This window comes from Sinocyclocheilus rhinocerous, unplaced genomic scaffold (assembly GCF_001515625.1).
Source record: "Sinocyclocheilus rhinocerous isolate Xijiao unplaced genomic scaffold, SAMN03320098_v1.1 scaffold933, whole genome shotgun sequence".
NCBI classification, from domain to species: domain Eukaryota; kingdom Metazoa; phylum Chordata; class Actinopteri; order Cypriniformes; family Cyprinidae; genus Sinocyclocheilus; species Sinocyclocheilus rhinocerous.
In genome coordinates this window covers 53,275-70,462 of record NW_015654506.1, presented here as the reverse complement: position 1 = coordinate 70,462, position 17,188 = coordinate 53,275, and the positions used below count along the sequence as shown (strand labels likewise).

General features: G+C 36.7%; 2 protein-coding genes across 6 annotated transcripts in view; one reads left to right on the top strand and one right to left on the bottom strand.

The window, feature by feature from the left end:
* atp2c1 (ATPase secretory pathway Ca2+ transporting 1) overlaps positions 1-15,596 on the bottom strand; it is a 31,963-nt gene extending 16,367 nt beyond the window's left edge. The window contains exons 1-3 of one of the 5 annotated variants that reach the window (XM_016524078.1): positions 15,540-15,596; positions 5,358-5,462; positions 2,789-2,905 (exon numbers count right to left, since the gene is read on the bottom strand). In XM_016524078.1, coding sequence (XP_016379564.1) covers positions 2,789-2,905; positions 5,358-5,462; positions 15,540-15,557 — 240 coding nt within the window. In that variant the 5' untranslated portion in view covers positions 15,558-15,596. Of the gene's footprint in view, positions 1-2,788; positions 2,906-5,357; positions 5,463-6,006; positions 6,155-7,249; positions 7,385-13,092; positions 13,360-13,406; positions 13,486-15,539 lie in introns of those variants that run through there. The other 4 variants (XM_016524077.1, XM_016524081.1, XM_016524080.1 and 1 more) reach the window with 4 other exon arrangements.
* Positions 14,186-17,188, top strand: part of LOC107717365 (UBX domain-containing protein 11) — an 8,821-nt gene continuing 5,818 nt past the window's right edge. Inside the window, 4 exon segments of the mRNA XM_074560101.1 lie at positions 14,186-14,253; positions 15,846-15,880; positions 16,123-16,239; positions 16,324-16,421. Coding sequence (XP_074416202.1) covers positions 14,186-14,253; positions 15,846-15,880; positions 16,123-16,239; positions 16,324-16,421 — 318 coding nt within the window.

The window sequence follows — 17,188 nt, the reverse complement described above, 5'->3', positions numbered from 1 at the left end:
TCACTCACCGTCAATCGCGGCAAGCCTAGTGTGGACTCTGCTTTTCTTTAATATTGAGAACGATTTTTAGAACTATATCTTTATCGTTATCTTTATAGTTATCGTGCTTGGTGTGAACGGGCCTTTAGTCTTTTAAAAAAAGGAAAAAGTTACAATCCTTATTTTTTGCTCATTTAAATGTTAAATCTCTTTAAACTAGATTTTGAGTCTCAGATTTGCAACAGTGGTCTCAGACTTCTGGAATTCACCTTATGCGGGTAAACATTACTATGTTTATACTTTATTATTTAAAAAACAAAACTTGACCCTCTAACACTAGCACTCTCTATTCTATTTTTTTTCTATATACTTTTCTTTTTATTAAAAAAACCTTGACTCTCTAACACTAGCTCTATTCTATTCTATCTACTTTTTATTTATAAAAAAAAAAAAAACCTTGCTACGTGTACGCTGTTAGACTATCCAGGCCTCGTCACAGCACTTTCATATTGTTGCTCTTTTGTTTGTTTGATTGCTTCTATTGTCCTCAATTGCAAGTTGTTTTGGATAAAATTATTAAATGTAATTTAAATGTATGTATATAGTAACACATGTATATAAAGCATGTATATTATATAAATAAATATGTGTACCAGTGTGGAACCTTTATTATGTTAGATTTTTACACAATTTATTGAGCAAATACATTTCACATTTTGAAAATCTGTATATCATCATAAGGCTGAAAAATATTAGTATTAAAAATATATATTTTTTAGCTACATCACCAAGCCCTGTGAGAGGCATGTGTCATGAAAAAAACATCAATGATAGACAGGGTCTAGAAATATATTAGTTTCCAATCTACAAAAAAACAGTTTCATAGTCGACTCAAACTCAAAAAGTTCAAAATGTTCAGTTTAACACTAAATGGAATGCTTACGGTGGAGTGACACTGTTTAGACAGGAAATTTAGTCACGCATGTAATTTGGCTTATTTCAAAGTCCTCAAGATTACCTGATAACCAATGGCAACAGAAATTGCTAATGGCACACTGGATAAGCGCTAGAAAGTGAAGATTAAAAGATGGGAGTGTGGGTTAACTTTCTTTGATTGGCCACATACAGAGAATGCAGAGCTTTAATTTACGGCAGGATCTGACACCCGCGGATCGCTGCGTTTGCATAACCGGCAATTAACAGCACCACACAAGATGAGCTCATCATTTCCTTTGAGCGAGCAATACGGCAGCCTTTTGAAAACCAAACCACGAATGCACAGGCAGGCATGTTACAGGCAGGTTACACACAGCATAGGAAGGCAAAAAAACAGGGTTTGACTTTGCTTTCTGCTAAAAGTGCTTTGACTTTCTCTCACGTCTACTGTGACACATCCGGATTTATGGCATGGCTTTGTGCTTAGGGCTGGTTGCACTGTGATAAAATACCTTTGAGAATTTGAATAAATCTGGAGAAAAAAAGAAAAAAGTAGGGGAGATTATTTAAAAGCGGCGCTGGTTGTCGTGCCTGACAAAACAAAAAAAAAAGTCTCATATGTTCTGGTCTGTAAAGCATGGGGTGTTAAAAGGGGAGGGTGCCTGAAAGCGAGACAGAATGGGGGAGAACAAAACAGAAAAGAGAGACACAGAGGGAGGTCGGCACATCCCAAAGCAAAAAGAGAATATGAAGTGACAGATTAAAGGCATGACAGCTTGTTGCTTTTAAAGCGACTCTCTGAAACGCAGTGATAGTGTTCACAGACTTGGACGCTTTTTACTCGCCCAGAAAACAAGCCTTTTCTACTCTGAACAGCAGAGGTAAGACAAAGGTGAAACTGGCAACTGGGCTGTGGCTGCATGAGAAAATTAATGTAATCACAGGTGTTAAAAAAGACGTGAAGAAGCCTTTGTAATTGCAGAGAAAAAAAGATTAGCAGTAATGAGAACAAAAGGACATTCTTTCACAGAGTAATTATCAGCATTAACCACCCAGTCACACTGAGAGTTGTGACATGACATGTTTGTGCTACAAATTTACCCTTGTTATGACTTACAGCTAGAAATCTTTTACACAAGCTTTGCAGTTTTAGAGAAATGGGGATGCATCTCACTCGGGGACCCACAAAGGATGAAGGCGACAAAGTGTGCCACCTCTGAAGAGGGCCCAGGTGAATGTGGGAAAAAATATAAATCCTTCCAGTTATATTACTATATTTAGCCAATCAGCACAAACCTCCTGACCAAGGTGGACTGAAATTTTTCACAGAGGACAGCGACCTGTCATGGCTATATTGGAAGACAGAACTGGATGAACTAGGTCATTCAATTATTTTTATTTTATTGATTCTAATTAATTAATTTTTTCATAATTTTATTAGTGACTTGTAATAAATAATAATTTATCAACTCTAACACTGTGTCTACACCGGACACAACAAAGCAATCCTTGCAAATCGTTTGAACTTTGTGTCAGTACATCATAAACGGAACGAGGCAGCAGTTTACTGTCGGGGAATTGTTGTGTCATGTCACGCCGCATCCAGTGTAGACAGCATCACTTATTATAATGAGTTCTATAGTATTTTGTCATGCCGTGCCGAGTTGATAAATTATTTAATTTGATAATATTTATAATTTAATTTAAAGGACCGTGTTCATTGTGTTAGGGTTGGGCACAGTTTTTTTGCTGTGGTACCAAAAATGTTAAAATTTCATTTAAATTGCTGTTGCCTGAAATTCTGGAATTAGCAAGTTAAGAATCAAAGTTTTTTTTTTTTTGCTTTTGTTAATTTTTTTGCCAACCAACCTACCTGAGAGATATATTTTTTCCAGAGTGGTTCATCTTCACTAATGTCAAACTCGTTCCATCCGTGGTAGGCGCGACGTCGTGTAACCTCCTCCTGGGTGAGACCAAACTGCAGGTCAGCCTAACAAAGGGAGAGACGAAAAGAATTGTCCAAAAAAAAAAAACAGCTTTCCCAAAATAACACTCATCTGATGCATAACCATGACAACTGACATTAACCACTAACAAATAAGAACGCTGGAGCCATGGAAACAACTAATAAAGCCAGTGTCCTGGAACTTGAGCTTTGGTACGTCTACTGTTAGATAACTGTCACCAACAATGCATTTCTGCTCCCTGCGCGAAGAAAGACCTTGAGACCAGAGCACTGTATCGTGAACTGGAGAGAGCATAAAAAGCTTGATGACTGTACCTACAGACCTGCTGTCTGAGCAATATTAGGAATCGTGCTGAGTACAACCAAATCTGACCGCTTTGTATCGCTTTACAACAAACTGGAAAGCCAAAAGGTCTCCTTTGCTTTCCATGTTCAGCTTACACTCAAAAACATGGCAGCTTCTGTGGGTACACAAATGAAAGACACATTGTTTTATTTTCTATTAAAATACTACTACCCATGGTGTATTATTCATGGTTAAAGTGCTTCCCGGAGACTGTGGCCGAATGTTGATGACAGTGGATGAATAAAGGTCTTCTTGGAGCAGATGGTCATGTCAGTGTGGTGATGGACATGGCACTACAAGCTCTATCATCCACGCTGAGATTGCAAGAGCATCCCAGCACTCTCTAATTTTCCTGGCGTGATTCATTAAGGGAACACTGTGTGGTATCTGCAGGGATGAGCTTTGAATTCCTCAGTGTCAAAGCATGCCGTCTGTGCATTTGGTGAATGTTTGACTGCATGAGGAAATTCAACTGGACTAGTTCTGCTGTTGTTTCGATAGGCTGTGGCTAGACACACAATGTGCTTTAAATAAGCAGAACGTGATCCAGGATCAACATCCTGTATTGCTCCAGGAAACATAATTCATATTGAACAATCAAAGTCCTATGCCTTGCCCTGGCACTAAATCAGGTGCCAATAATGCTTGATGGGACTGCTGATCCAGGAACAACAAAGGATGTTGACATTTAAAGTCAACCCTCAATACTGTTCCTCGAAGTTCCTAGAAGTTGCATTATGGAATACCTGATTCTGATTGCTCAGTTTCTGCAGCCAAATATTTATATTTTAGTATTAGTATAATGACTACTTCACACTGGTATCCTGATCTGACTGAGTTATTTTGCAATAATGGCAGACTATCTCTTATGCCACTTATGCCAAAATGGACTCTTGAATTTGAAAGTTCTAGAAAGATTTGCTGATGCATTTTACTAAGTTGTACTAATTAAACTATAAATGTAAGTTAAGATCTGTCTTGGTTTAATGTGATCCCTTTTACATAGCTCATATAAATCATTATGAAAAATATATGCAAGTATGCCATGTAAATATGCCATTATTCACATTTGTAACCACAGAACGCATTTTGATTCACATTATAAAATTGTATATTTAATGATGTTGTTATATTAAATAAAGTAAAATAAAAGGATGCAATTATCTTTAATTTATTTCTTTCATCCCAACAAATCCCCCCAAAAAGACCAGCTGAACTTTTTTTAGTCTCCTACTGGTTAAAACTGTGATCAATAATGATGCACATGCTTCCATTAAGTTATATATGAAAAGTCATGGCTAAACTTTTAAACTTGAGTTAATAATTCTGTTTATACATTGGTCACCACATGTACATGCTTATCTTTCAGGTTGTAATCTCTAAAACACTTGTGTATGGAACTACTCCCTTAAATAACTGATTAAGTTGCACAGAAACAGTCAAGGCAACCAACAATAGTGGCATGGAAGAGATATGCAACTGTAGTATGATCAACAAATCTTTTTTGTACTCTATAACAGTGCAATTACTGAAAATGAATCAACAACCTTAAATGTCAAAATAAAGAATTGAACTATGATGCAGCAAAATTACATTTGCTCTGATAATTAAACAATAATACATAAAATATATCATTGCAGAGAGCTTTTGTTAATATCTTGTGCAGCTATTAGGGTTGCCAATCAATTAAATATTTAAAGCTGCAGTTCGTAAATCTTGCCTCTTTGTCGCCATCTCTGTTTGAAAACCTGGAATTGCAGCTGTGTGCGGAATTATCTAGCTTGCGTGGGTTGCGAGTCGGCACGGTATTTTATTTCGATATAAGCCAAGAGGAGACTGGTTTTCCTTTGCTAAAGTAAGGAAACTTTGCATCCTTTGCTCCTGCTTCTCATCTGTGCTTGTTTACATCAGAGTGCATGAAGCAGCATACAGCGGTGTTGTGCATTGTGACCAGTTGATAGGAAAAGTATTCTTAAAATGCATTCAAAAAATGGGAATAATTTGTAATGAATAATTATTCACTGTATTTTGAGGTGCTCACGATAACAATATCGTGCATGTTCATTATCGTGATATATCGCATTACCGAATAATACCGGGACATGTCTATGTGACATGAATATAGCCTACCTGCAGTGCACAGACAACCTCGTTCACAGGTAGTTCACTGGCTTTTTTTGAAGACAGTACTGGAATCATGGTCTCATTTTCACAGTGGGGTTGACACTCGGCAAGCTGAAAAAAGAAAAAAACAAAAATGAATTTATTTTAAACAGATTACAACAAAACATCAACTGAGGAGGATGTTAGCATCCTGGCTAAAACTGATAACCCATGTGATTTAAAAAGGTTACAAGGTTGGGGGTAATTCAAATCCAAGATTACTAATCTCTCCTCAAAAAAAAACAAAAAAAACATTGCAAGTCCACTAAAGGAGGTAGAGCTGAACTACCACATTTTGCTATTAGTTTGATTGCATCATATAATAATTGCTGTTAATAGTGTTCATCGTCTGTTTGATTACGTCTTTAATTGATTTTTCCGTACATTTCTGCCATATATACATTAACTGACAGTCACCACTGATAAGCTACCACTAAATATTGTAGAAACTTAATTTGCTGTAAAGTTGGCTTTGCAACGATTTGTATCGTGAAAAGCGCTATACAAATAAACTTGAATTGAATTGAATATACAAAACAATTACAGGCTCAGAGACATTGACCCATTCAATGCTGCACATGAAAACAATAAACAAATCTAGGCAAAGCACATGTACCATTTTGACCAGACCAACCAGTCATAGGACAGAAGTAGCTCCTGTAAAATCATCTGACACTTTCTCAATTTGCACAGACTATCAGCTACAAAAGATGCATTAGAGCAATCCACAGCTGTGCCTCGGTCTGACTGGAGGAAGATCGTCCAGTAATGATGGAGCCCAGCAGATGGATTGGAAAGCATTAGGGAACAGAATGACATTAGATGGTCTCTAGATGGTCATGAACATCAGGTTAAGCTTCACAAAGAGCACTAGATAAACATCCATGCAACATCCTATCCCATTTGCTTTGCTGGATATTGATCTAGCCAGCTAGCAATAAATCCTTCCATGATTTTTCAACACCATCTGCCAATCAAACTCACAAACAAACATATAAAGAAAGAAAAAAAACATACAGGCTTCATTATACACTACATTTTCAAATTTTCTTAAGAAAATGTGGGAGATACTTGTCTATGCAAAACGTCTCATCACAGGTTGCTGAAGTGTTCTGGGTGGTTACTTGCTGTCTCAAGTCAAAAGACAGATCTCATTCAATGTACAGTTCAAATGTGTGGGGGTCAATAAAATGTTTTTATGAATACCTTTAAATATTCAAATATATACAAATATATGCCATGGTGAGCATAAGACAATTCTTTAAAAATACATGTAAGCATCTTACTGACCCTAAACTTTTGAAAGGTAGTCTATTGGATTTTTAGGAAGTAACAAAGCTCTTCTAGCAAAAGTAATATAGTAATTTTAATAATGGCCAGGAACTACTTTCACTGCCAGTTTGTTTTCTAATTTTAGGAATTTTCGGCCAATGATTTACATACTGTAACTTGTGACTGTGTGAACAGAAGTTAATGAAATGTAGATATATTCTCAGGTCATTTAGAATTACCTAAGGTTAAATGCTCAGAGATGTTGTACAAGAATCCTACACTTTAAACAAACTAAGTTACAATGGAAAGAACAAAACATTCCAGATGGCTGTTTAAATTTTTAGGAACAACATGCAAATATAACCAAACTCCTGTTGTGACTGGATTTCAGGACACGACTGCAAAACAAACCAGAGAGACAATATGCTCAGAGCATATTCTAAACAGTCTCTGAGCATGAACTTTTAAGAGTTACCCTCAGGATGGATGTCATTGGCGGGTATCATTCAGGATGATGCCCTGCTTAAAAGACGACAGAGAGAAACAGACAAAGAAAAAAGCTATAGAGAAATAGAAAATCGGGCTACCTTTTGTAGTCTGTATCATGTTAAGCATCAGATCCAGCATGATTCTTACAGCGCCCCATACATCAGCTTAGCATCTTGAAGTGTTACACCATATTCTTGCTGCACTATCACTCGGCAGGTCCAGCGTAGAGATAAAAGAAAGTATCTTACCGAAGATCTAGTGTGTCTGAGCCTGAGCGGATTCCCATAATTAAGAGTGGCAACAGCTTAAACCTTGATGAGCCAATCCCACGTTCTCACCTCTCTCTAAACAGGCTCTTTAAACTAATGAATGAGTGCTATCTGAGATATCAAGGTCAATTTGCGAAACTGGTATTGTGCCACGGTTAATTTCTGTACTGTACCGATACTGTATAATATGCATCCCTACTCAGAAACAGGATCATAGTCTGCAGTCACTGGCTTGAAAAAAAATCTATATATATAATATTTACCTCTTTAACCCGTCACAAAAACTGTATCACTACTGCTGTACACTACCGTTCAAAATTTCAAGTTGGTTAGATGCTTTTAAAAAGTCAATTTATACATATATCTGCTTTCTATATTAATATATTTTAAAATATAATTTATTCCTGTGATGGCAAAGCTGGATTTTCAGCATCATTATGCCAGTCTTCAGTGTCACATGATCCTTTAGAAATCAGCCTAATATGCTGATTTGGTGTTTAAGAAATTTTTCTTAGTGCACCTTAAAAAAGTTGTGAAAACCATAATTTTTTCCAGGATTCATTGTTAATTAGAAAGTTCAAAAGAACCACATTTATTAAAAATATCTTATCTTTGAAATATCAGTTTTTACTGTGGATCAATTTAATGCACCCTTTAAAAAAAATACTGACCCGAAATATTTGAACAGTAGAATATATCTACCCTATGAATAATTGTAGAAATAAGAAAACAATCAGTTTATCAATTCAGAAGTTATGCTGAAGCTCTTAAATATGCTTGTCTTCAATTTTGTTTTTTACACCGTTAAGAAATCCCAGGTTTGAGGTCACTGACACCAAACACCATTGATTCTTGTATGTCTTGTGACATATCAGGAGGATGTAGGCGAGTTTGAAAACAATGCAAATTAGACTTCAGAGCTACAGCAGACAGCATATTAAATTAATGCCCTAAAATTAGTTCCTCACACAAAGCAATTGTATGGTTTCAGACGACTAAAAATACACATGCACAAGCAGTATGGACTAACTTTCTGGTACATTTTGCCACTTTCTTTAATGGAAATCTCTGACATTCGACTGAAGAGCTCATTTTGTGCTCCGCAAATAAAGAAAATAACAAAGGGTTGAAACAACCCTAAACATTTCAGAGATCTAATAATAGCTCAACCTTACATTGTCCTCTAACCAGTGTCAGGAATGTGACGTGAATCTATTACCACTAAGATGTGCTATATGATTGACAGTTTTTCTCTACAAATACATCATGTTGTTAATAGTAAAACTCTTAATCGGTTACTAACAAGTGTGATATCAAAAGCAAGATAAGCCGTTTATCATCTTACTCAGTCAGCAACATGAATCGAAAATAAATAAATAAAATCAAGCTTTAATTGTTTTCATGTCTCCCGGGCCCCCCTATCTGGGTCTCAATTACAAACTCTGCCTGGTTCTCCTGCTGACAGAATTGGGCCAAGCGCAGGTTCAAGGCCATGCAGATACAGAACAAACTGCTCTCTCAGCGCTCTCCATTAGATGATCGAGACTGATCGTCTGCAGTCCACTGAGAGGCACAAGGTCATGTTCACTCTAGTAGAGCCTCCACGGAGTTGAAACCGCACTCTCCCCCATCAACCTCTCTTCACCTTTTAAACAGTTCTAGAGTAGGAGCTTATGTATGTGGTATGAAAAGAATTTGTTAAGAAAGACGAAGTACACAAAAAGGAGGAAAAATGCAGTTCACTAAAAACAATGACAAAAACATTCTCAGGCCCTGCCATGCCCTTAACAATCCTCATTCTCCGTCCTCCATCTGACAAGTTGAACATTACGCAACGCTCCTAAACAAACCAGAGCACAAATACGCACAAAAATTATTTGAATGGCCACACCTGGCTTTCATCTTTGTCTATGGAAATGTTTGAACTTTTGATAGTCAAAAGTCAAAACGCCTCCACCTTTCTCCCTTGCGTTGTGTTGAATGGCAGTCCGCATTGTTCCTCAGTACATTTCAATGATCAGAGTCCTTTTGTTTGTGAAAAAAAATGTTGTACATGTATGAAAGCGAGAGAGACGGACAAAGAATTTGTTTCTCTCTTGCCAAGTACAAACTCAACAGATTATTTACAATATTTGCAACACTAGCAATAAATAAGACATTTTAACACATTAACCAACACTGTATGCCATATACCATAGACACATTCTGCACTCTATCTTATGTAACAAAAAGTATGAGAGCACAAATGCAGATAGTTTGTTTCTTTGGGGTTTTTTAATGTCATGCCAGCTTCTTTGGCTATTTTCATGACGAAAACCAAACTTCAATTATTAAAATCCTAATAATAAAAAAAATAAAATAAATTTGTTTAACCAAGTTTCAAGAGAATAAAATAAATTCTAGAAGAGTAGAAATATGACAAACCAATAAAATATGTTTGAAAGACAATGAGCTCCGACATGTACATATGTGTAGGTTCGCAGATACTTTAAAACCATTTCTAAACAATCACAAATTTAAGTTAGTCAAATAATTCCTGAGAACCTACTTCATTCAAATTAGTTCTTTTGAACAATTTAAATGAACCAATTCAAAACATTGATTCAACAATTTGCACAATCACTTAAAAACTGGAATGAAATGGCTACTATCAACACAGCTCTACTAATAATTATAAACAACAGTGATAATGCCTTAGTAGGCACAACTAATGAGAATAAAACACATATATCCTGAAAAAAGGGGTCTGTTTGGGGTGTTAGTGACCATATTAAAAGGAATAATACCTTAATTTAATGCTTACAAAGTGAGAGTTGAATTCAGGATAAGAACAAATAAAAGATTATTATTTACAATGGAATACGTCCAGGCTCAGAGATCATACAGTTCAACAAAAACAAAAAGCGGTATTGTCGACTTTGAAAGTCTGTTCTGAGAAGAGTGTTGTTGAAACAAGAACAGAGCTTCCCACAGAGAAAGAAAATCTTTTTTCTCCAAAACCAAGGTAAACAAGGGACCAAACATCCAAGCCCTGGCTGCTCAGTGGTGGGAAATCAAAAGATTGATTCCACTTGTGAAAATGGCAAACTAAAACTTTTAGGATTGCATCACAACGTTACACTGAAACACATGCTATCAGTCGTCTTACTCCCTAATTTCACTTTTGCTATGATTCTAAACGTGCTGTCGGATTTCCTTAAAACTCTGCATTTCTAAAAAAGACTGGGTTAGGATGTGAAACAAACATCAGGGAAGCACTCTGCATCAGTGACCACACACCTCCAGCTACTTCTCAATCTGTCTCCTAAAACTAATGGGAGCTTCAAAGGAAGTTAAATGCACTGCAAAGTTATATATAGATGGAGCAGGGGCTGCTGGGACAGAGCGCGGTTTATAATCTTCCTCCTGGCTGTCCTGACAGTGCCTGCAGGCAGAGGCTCTCTGGAACGGTTAGATAGCAGAGAGATGTCAGTCCACAATTGCTGTGAAAAAACGGAGAGAAATAGAAGACAGGGCGGCGAGAAAGAGGGAAATCCAGTGGAATGAAGCGGTTTTCTTCACACACAAAACCTTTTACACACACATGGAAAGAGCAAATATACCCTACACATCATCCAAGGGGTGAACAGGCAGACACCCACTAAACTCTCCCTCACCTCCGCAATTATACACAAACATATCGTTCTGTAATGATCAGCATTGCACAGCACTATTGGGTATTACTTTGGCCTGTAGAGGACAACAGTGACCGCATTAGAAACCTCAGTTAAGGAAGTACTTTTCTTATTCATTGTCTCTATGGAGACTTCAAAAGCAAAACCAACCAGCTATAAAATGATTCACAAAATTACAAACCTGATTTAAAGCAAAAACAAAGCAATTCACACTGTGACCCAACCTTTAGCATGATTTGTCGCAATTAACCTGCAATATAACTGGTTTGTGACTAAAACTGGGCCAGCAGACATAACTTGTGAGACAACTTCAAGCAAACCACTTTTGTTTAATAAGGCATTTAACCTTTGTGCTCTGCTGAAAAACCAGTCAAAAATCACCTGCCTTTTAAAAAATTATTGTAAATCTCTAGTTATGCTATACTATCACCAACTCTTGGATTCGGCCATTCTGTCAGCTTGTTTTTTTTTTTTTCAATTGGAACAGGTTTTGTATTTCTTTTTGGAACTGATTGATCGTAGGCCTTTCGTTCATTTTTAAATTAATTGATCCCAGCTTTTAAATTAAAAAAGCATTATTTGTGGATAATTTTGTCAGTAGCCACTGAAAAACTGGGGTGCATAAGCTCAGATCAATGAAACCTGTGATCAGTTCCAAAAAAATACAAATTCTGTGCTAATTGAAAGAAACGTGGATAAAAAAAAGATTAAATCCAATATTTGGTAATGAAATAGCATAACATAAGAAGTGTAAAAGCTATTTTTGTAGGTGTTAATTTTTGAGCAAAGTCAGTGGATTTTATTCCTTTAATAAGAAGTACTGATGCAATAGGAGAACAAAAATCTAAATGTGTAATTGCATCAACACAGACCTGAAAAGTAAGTCAACTGAGGCTTACAGAAGCACATCTCAATCTCAGAGTGGTATGTCTGTTTAGTTTATCTTGTTGTTAAAATTCAAGCTAAAGATAAAGAAAGGGATTTTTACTTCCGGGAACCTATTGTTATTCTCTATTGACCATTATTATAACTAGTGACTCTATTTGACTTTGTCACCTGACACTCCACTGGTTTTTACGTTTCACCACAGAGGTATTGGAATACTTGCTAAGCCAAAGGACAGAAATGTGCTAACAGTCTAACGTGATGTGTTAGATTGTACACACTTTTTTAACAAGCATGCTTGCAAATTGCGACAGTGCCGGCATGCAGTGACAGAGAGATAAACCTCTGTGACTTCCCGTAATTTTATCTGATCAAGTCTGCTTCAAAATCTTGAACTTGTCAACAATTCCCAAATCTGCTATCTAGGTAAGCACCTCACTAGGTTTTAGGACACAGCCCTACACGCATATGCATTCCCTCTTCCAGAGCACGATGAACTGGACTCTATCACCCCAGTTACTCCAGGTTTGTTGTCATTGGCTCACCCCTGCTTGTAAAAACCTCTAGTCAAGCACACCACACAGTGGCAGTGAACTTTAAACACCGCATTAGCCAGAGAACGACAGCAGGTTGGCTGGGGTGCAGTTTACTACTCATGAGAAGCTTATGTGGTTACTCTGAGGCCTATTTCGTGAAAGAACACAACAGTTCCTGCTGTGCTCTGTTTGATTAACCGCAGATGACAGATGTAACGTTAGCTGTAGATAACAGCTGAAAAAACAAAGAAATGTTTGACAGGATGTGACTATAAAGTGAGCGCGACTGTACATAAGACAAAACAGGACGGTATGCTGATATCTATATTTTCCAACGCTCTACTCCAAGATACATGTGTTATATACGACCAAAATAAACCGATTCAATCCATACACACTACAACGGCTGCATGTATCACTTATTTTCACTCTCAACTCAAGTTTCAAGCTTCCACAGCCGCAAATGGGTTTGAGGAATACCTACTGAATTAATCAACAACACTAATACATGTCACGCGCCACACGGTTAAATGGTTATTTTGGTGAGACACTGATAGTACCGTACATGACGGCTGACCTTAAAGCTTCTCCCGTCGCTTTTCTCGCCGGTGTACGTTGTTTTCCGTTGCAGCCGTTAATTTGAATGACCGTCGCTCGCCGAGCGCGGGCGGCGACAAAAAACGCTCGCTTTCTGCTAATGTTTAAATCACACCAGCGGGTCTCTAATTGTGTTTTAGCTGTGTTTCATGGCACACATTCACACCGAACGCAGTGTGGAACAACGTCTAAACAAACGGGGCTTTTTCTGAGCCTCGCAGTGGGGATTTCTGAGCGCTATAAAGCCGGCAATGGGTCTCGGAATAAGGAAAATCGGCTTTTGTTGAAACTTACCAGCGGGTCCTTTTTCTTTTGCATCTTCCGTGAGCTTTCGTCAGGTCTGTCTGACGGCCGCTGATGGCGTCATCGCGCAGGGCACGCAAAAGGGGGCGGGGCGACGGAAACAGATTTGGGAACTGTCAATAAACTTGACACACGTTGATAACAAGTCAAATACTTTACTGAAAGACAAGTCGCTGATGCAATATAATTGATGCATCGTTTTTAGAAATCAGTTATAATGATATACGGAGTAATTATTTGCACTAGGTGTAAATAGCAACCGCCAAAACTAACGAAAGTATGCCAGCTTCTGTCTCTTTTGAATATAATACAGTTGTCTTTAGGTAATGCTGACACATCGTTTTAGGGATCAGAAAAATACAGACTAAATAAGACAAATACAATAAAAAATGATGTTACCTCATCACTCATATCGTTCTGGCAAAAAAAAGTAATTACAACTATCCAGGAAAAGCGACACACAATACACAATAAGATCCGCAGCGCCGCCTAGCGGAGCCACAGCTCTTTCTCGTTACCAATGCCAACTGTTCAAACAAATATCCCAGAACTGAAAACAAACACAGAAATCCGATATACTGTAGGTATTTCATGAATATTTAAAAAACAAGACAGCAAATAGGCTAAAACATTTATTTCCTGAACATCGTGTATTTGGGTATTAGGAAGGGTTATATCCTTGTGTTTTTTTGAATTGCGTGTTGCTACCTTTCTGCATTCTAGATGACGTGATCTTAATTAGTAACACATAAACTTCTGCTATTGGAAACATGAGCTCACCGCTGTCCATCCTGAGGAGGAACAAACGAGCTCCTCTACCAGACATACAGAGTGAAGGGTAAGTTCCAACGAAATGCAGCAGTCAATATTAAATACCGAAAAATAGCCTACTAAAGCATAAGCATGTGCAACTTTTTTGAAAAGCTGTGACACTGACACTTGAAAACATGAAATTATTTTCTAGAAACTATGCTAGAAATGACACTCGTATTTGTTCCTTTTTCAGAATACCGTATCCAGTACCACAACTTAATTCATAATTAATATTGTCTTCTATTTTTTAAGTGTATTGTGGTCCAGATGCTGATATAGTAATAATATATCTATAAAAATGATGATACAAATACAATCATATATAGGATAGAATATAACAACCATCTAGAAAGTGATGTAATGTTAAATGAAAATAATGAAACATGCTGTATATTACCAATGAATTTAAAACATCCCACCCTCCGCATTAAAATCACAGAAATCTGCATATTATCAAGAAAAGATGTTTACCAGCTTATACACATTCATGTTATATTCCATCCTGTTCTTGAAATTATTAATTATAACTTGATTATTTACACAAAGTTCAAAGTATCTGAGCTTGACCAGAGCAAATCTGTGAAAGTCTGCTGTAGCTTTTTAACATAGTTCACCCAAAAAAAGAAAAGTCTATCATCACTTACTAACGCTGTTAGTAAAGTTGTTCCAAACCTGCATGGATTCTGTAGAACATAAAAGAAGATATTTTGAAGAATGTGTGTAACCAAGCAGCTATTGGCCCCCATAGACTTTCAGAGTATGGAGAAAAAAAAATACTATGACGTTAATAGGGACTAGAAACTGTTTGGTTATTAACAATCTTCGAAATATTTACTTTGGTGTTCAGCAGAAGAAATTCATAGGTTTGAAACAACTTGAGGCAGTCAGAATACATTACCTAAAATGTCAGAATGACAATAATTTGTAATCAGTAAGAGACCACAATTTATAAGTAATCTACCCTGTCCTGTTATCCACTAGAAACATTTGGTATTTGTAGTTACAAAGACACTACCCTGTATTTTCTTATTTTGTTCCTGCATCGCTGTGCTCATAATGTTTCGGTGCTGCGAACTTTAGCCAATGTGTGTGTGTGTCTGTGTCACCTTCAGCCAATAACAATGCACGTCACAGGTGAGGGCGGGACTTTACCTGTTTGTCATTACCTGTCATCTGTAACTCGCCATTGTAGTTACGTTTTTATGATGACACGTACTGTTTACTAATGAGCTTCTATTTATGCTATTTATGTTTATGTTAATTCAATTTATGCATGATAAACACAATATTTGAAAAATATTTGCAAAATACCTCAATGTCATCACTCATCTTCCTGCCGGTAGTCTCTTGAGTCAGTTGGGCTGTGTGTGTTCTGGCAAACTGATGTAATGTCAGGCAGGGCGGTGTGCTTTTAACTGCGTTCCGCCCGCAAGGAGGGACAAGTGTCAATGTTGCTTACAAAAAGTGACTGAAAATTTCAGCACAGTGTACTTTTAAATGTCAATGCAATCATTGCTTTTTTTCCCCAAAGTTATAGAATTCAAAGAGACTGCATTACAAGAACGATCTAGACCATCTTTGAAATAATCAGATGTCGTATCTGTTTTTGTGATCTAGAGAAAGAAAGCCTAACAAAGAAAGGTCAGACAATGGTAAGACTTACAGACATTTGACAGTTTTCCCATCTGTCCTAGCAAGCGAATAAGATGTCAAGATAAATGTCAACAATCAGAAGAGTTTGAACTGCTTTTCTAATGCCATGCATTACAGATTATATAAATGGCAGGTTTCCAACCATGCCAAGTGATTAATTAGAATATAGAAAATACACAGAGAAAACAATACACCAATGGATGTTATAAATCACTTAAATGTGTCAGTTTTGATGTTTCAGACTATGAAGCTCAATTATTCAGAGAGATCTTTCCACAAAAGCAGCCAGTGCCACACATCACGGACAATCTTTCCACTGTAAGATCAAAGGTTGTGCTAAAGAAGAAGGCAAAAGAAGGTACCTTATTGACCAACTACTAAAGCTGTTTTTATCAAAAGTTTAAATATGATGTCTCACAAATCTTCTCTAAACATGTCACAGCTCCGCCGAGTGATTTTGAACTTATGTCAAGTATGATGCAGAAGATTGTTCAGCTTGAGAGAAAGGTGAAAACTCAGGCTGTGGATATTGAGCATAAGGTATTCTTACTATCTCATTGTACTGTATTCAGACTTATGTGCCCTCTAGATATCTATGACTGCCTGGGACAGTTTTCTGGGAAGAAACTGTCCTGTGTAAAAAAAACCTTGGTGTCATCTTTGACTCTGAGCTCAAATTTGACCGACAAATTAATGCTGTTGTTAAAAATAGCCTTTTTCCATCTAAGGTCAATATCTAAGCTGAAGTCCATCCTCTCTTTTGACCCTCTATTAATTTACTAACTGCTTTTTTTCTTTCAAAAAAAAAAACTAACACTAACTTCTCTAATCTTTTTGTATTCTATTTATTATACAATTAACAAAAGCAAAAAAGGCCTCTAACACTAGCTTGCTCTATTCTTTTTTTTTTCTATCTTTTTATTTATTATATGACTTACAAAAAACCTTGCTACGTGTACTGCGTTAAGCTAACTGAGACTTGTTATAGCACTTGCGTATCATTGCTCTTTTGTTGATTTTAATTGCTTCCATTGTCCTCATTTGTAAGTGGCTTTTGATAAGGGCGTTTTTCAGAGTTCGCTAAAAACTCATTTGTTTTCTCTAGCTTTTGACGTTTTAGCTGTGTATGATATTTGTTGTTACTATTATTATTTATTTATTTATATTTTATTTTACTATTATTAATTTTCATTTGTTTTTATATTATTTATTTTTTTCTCTTATCTTTCTCTGTACAGCACTTTGGTTCCAGTCGTGGTGTTGAAAGTGCTTTATAAATAAAGTTTGAGTTGAGTTGAGTAGAAGCT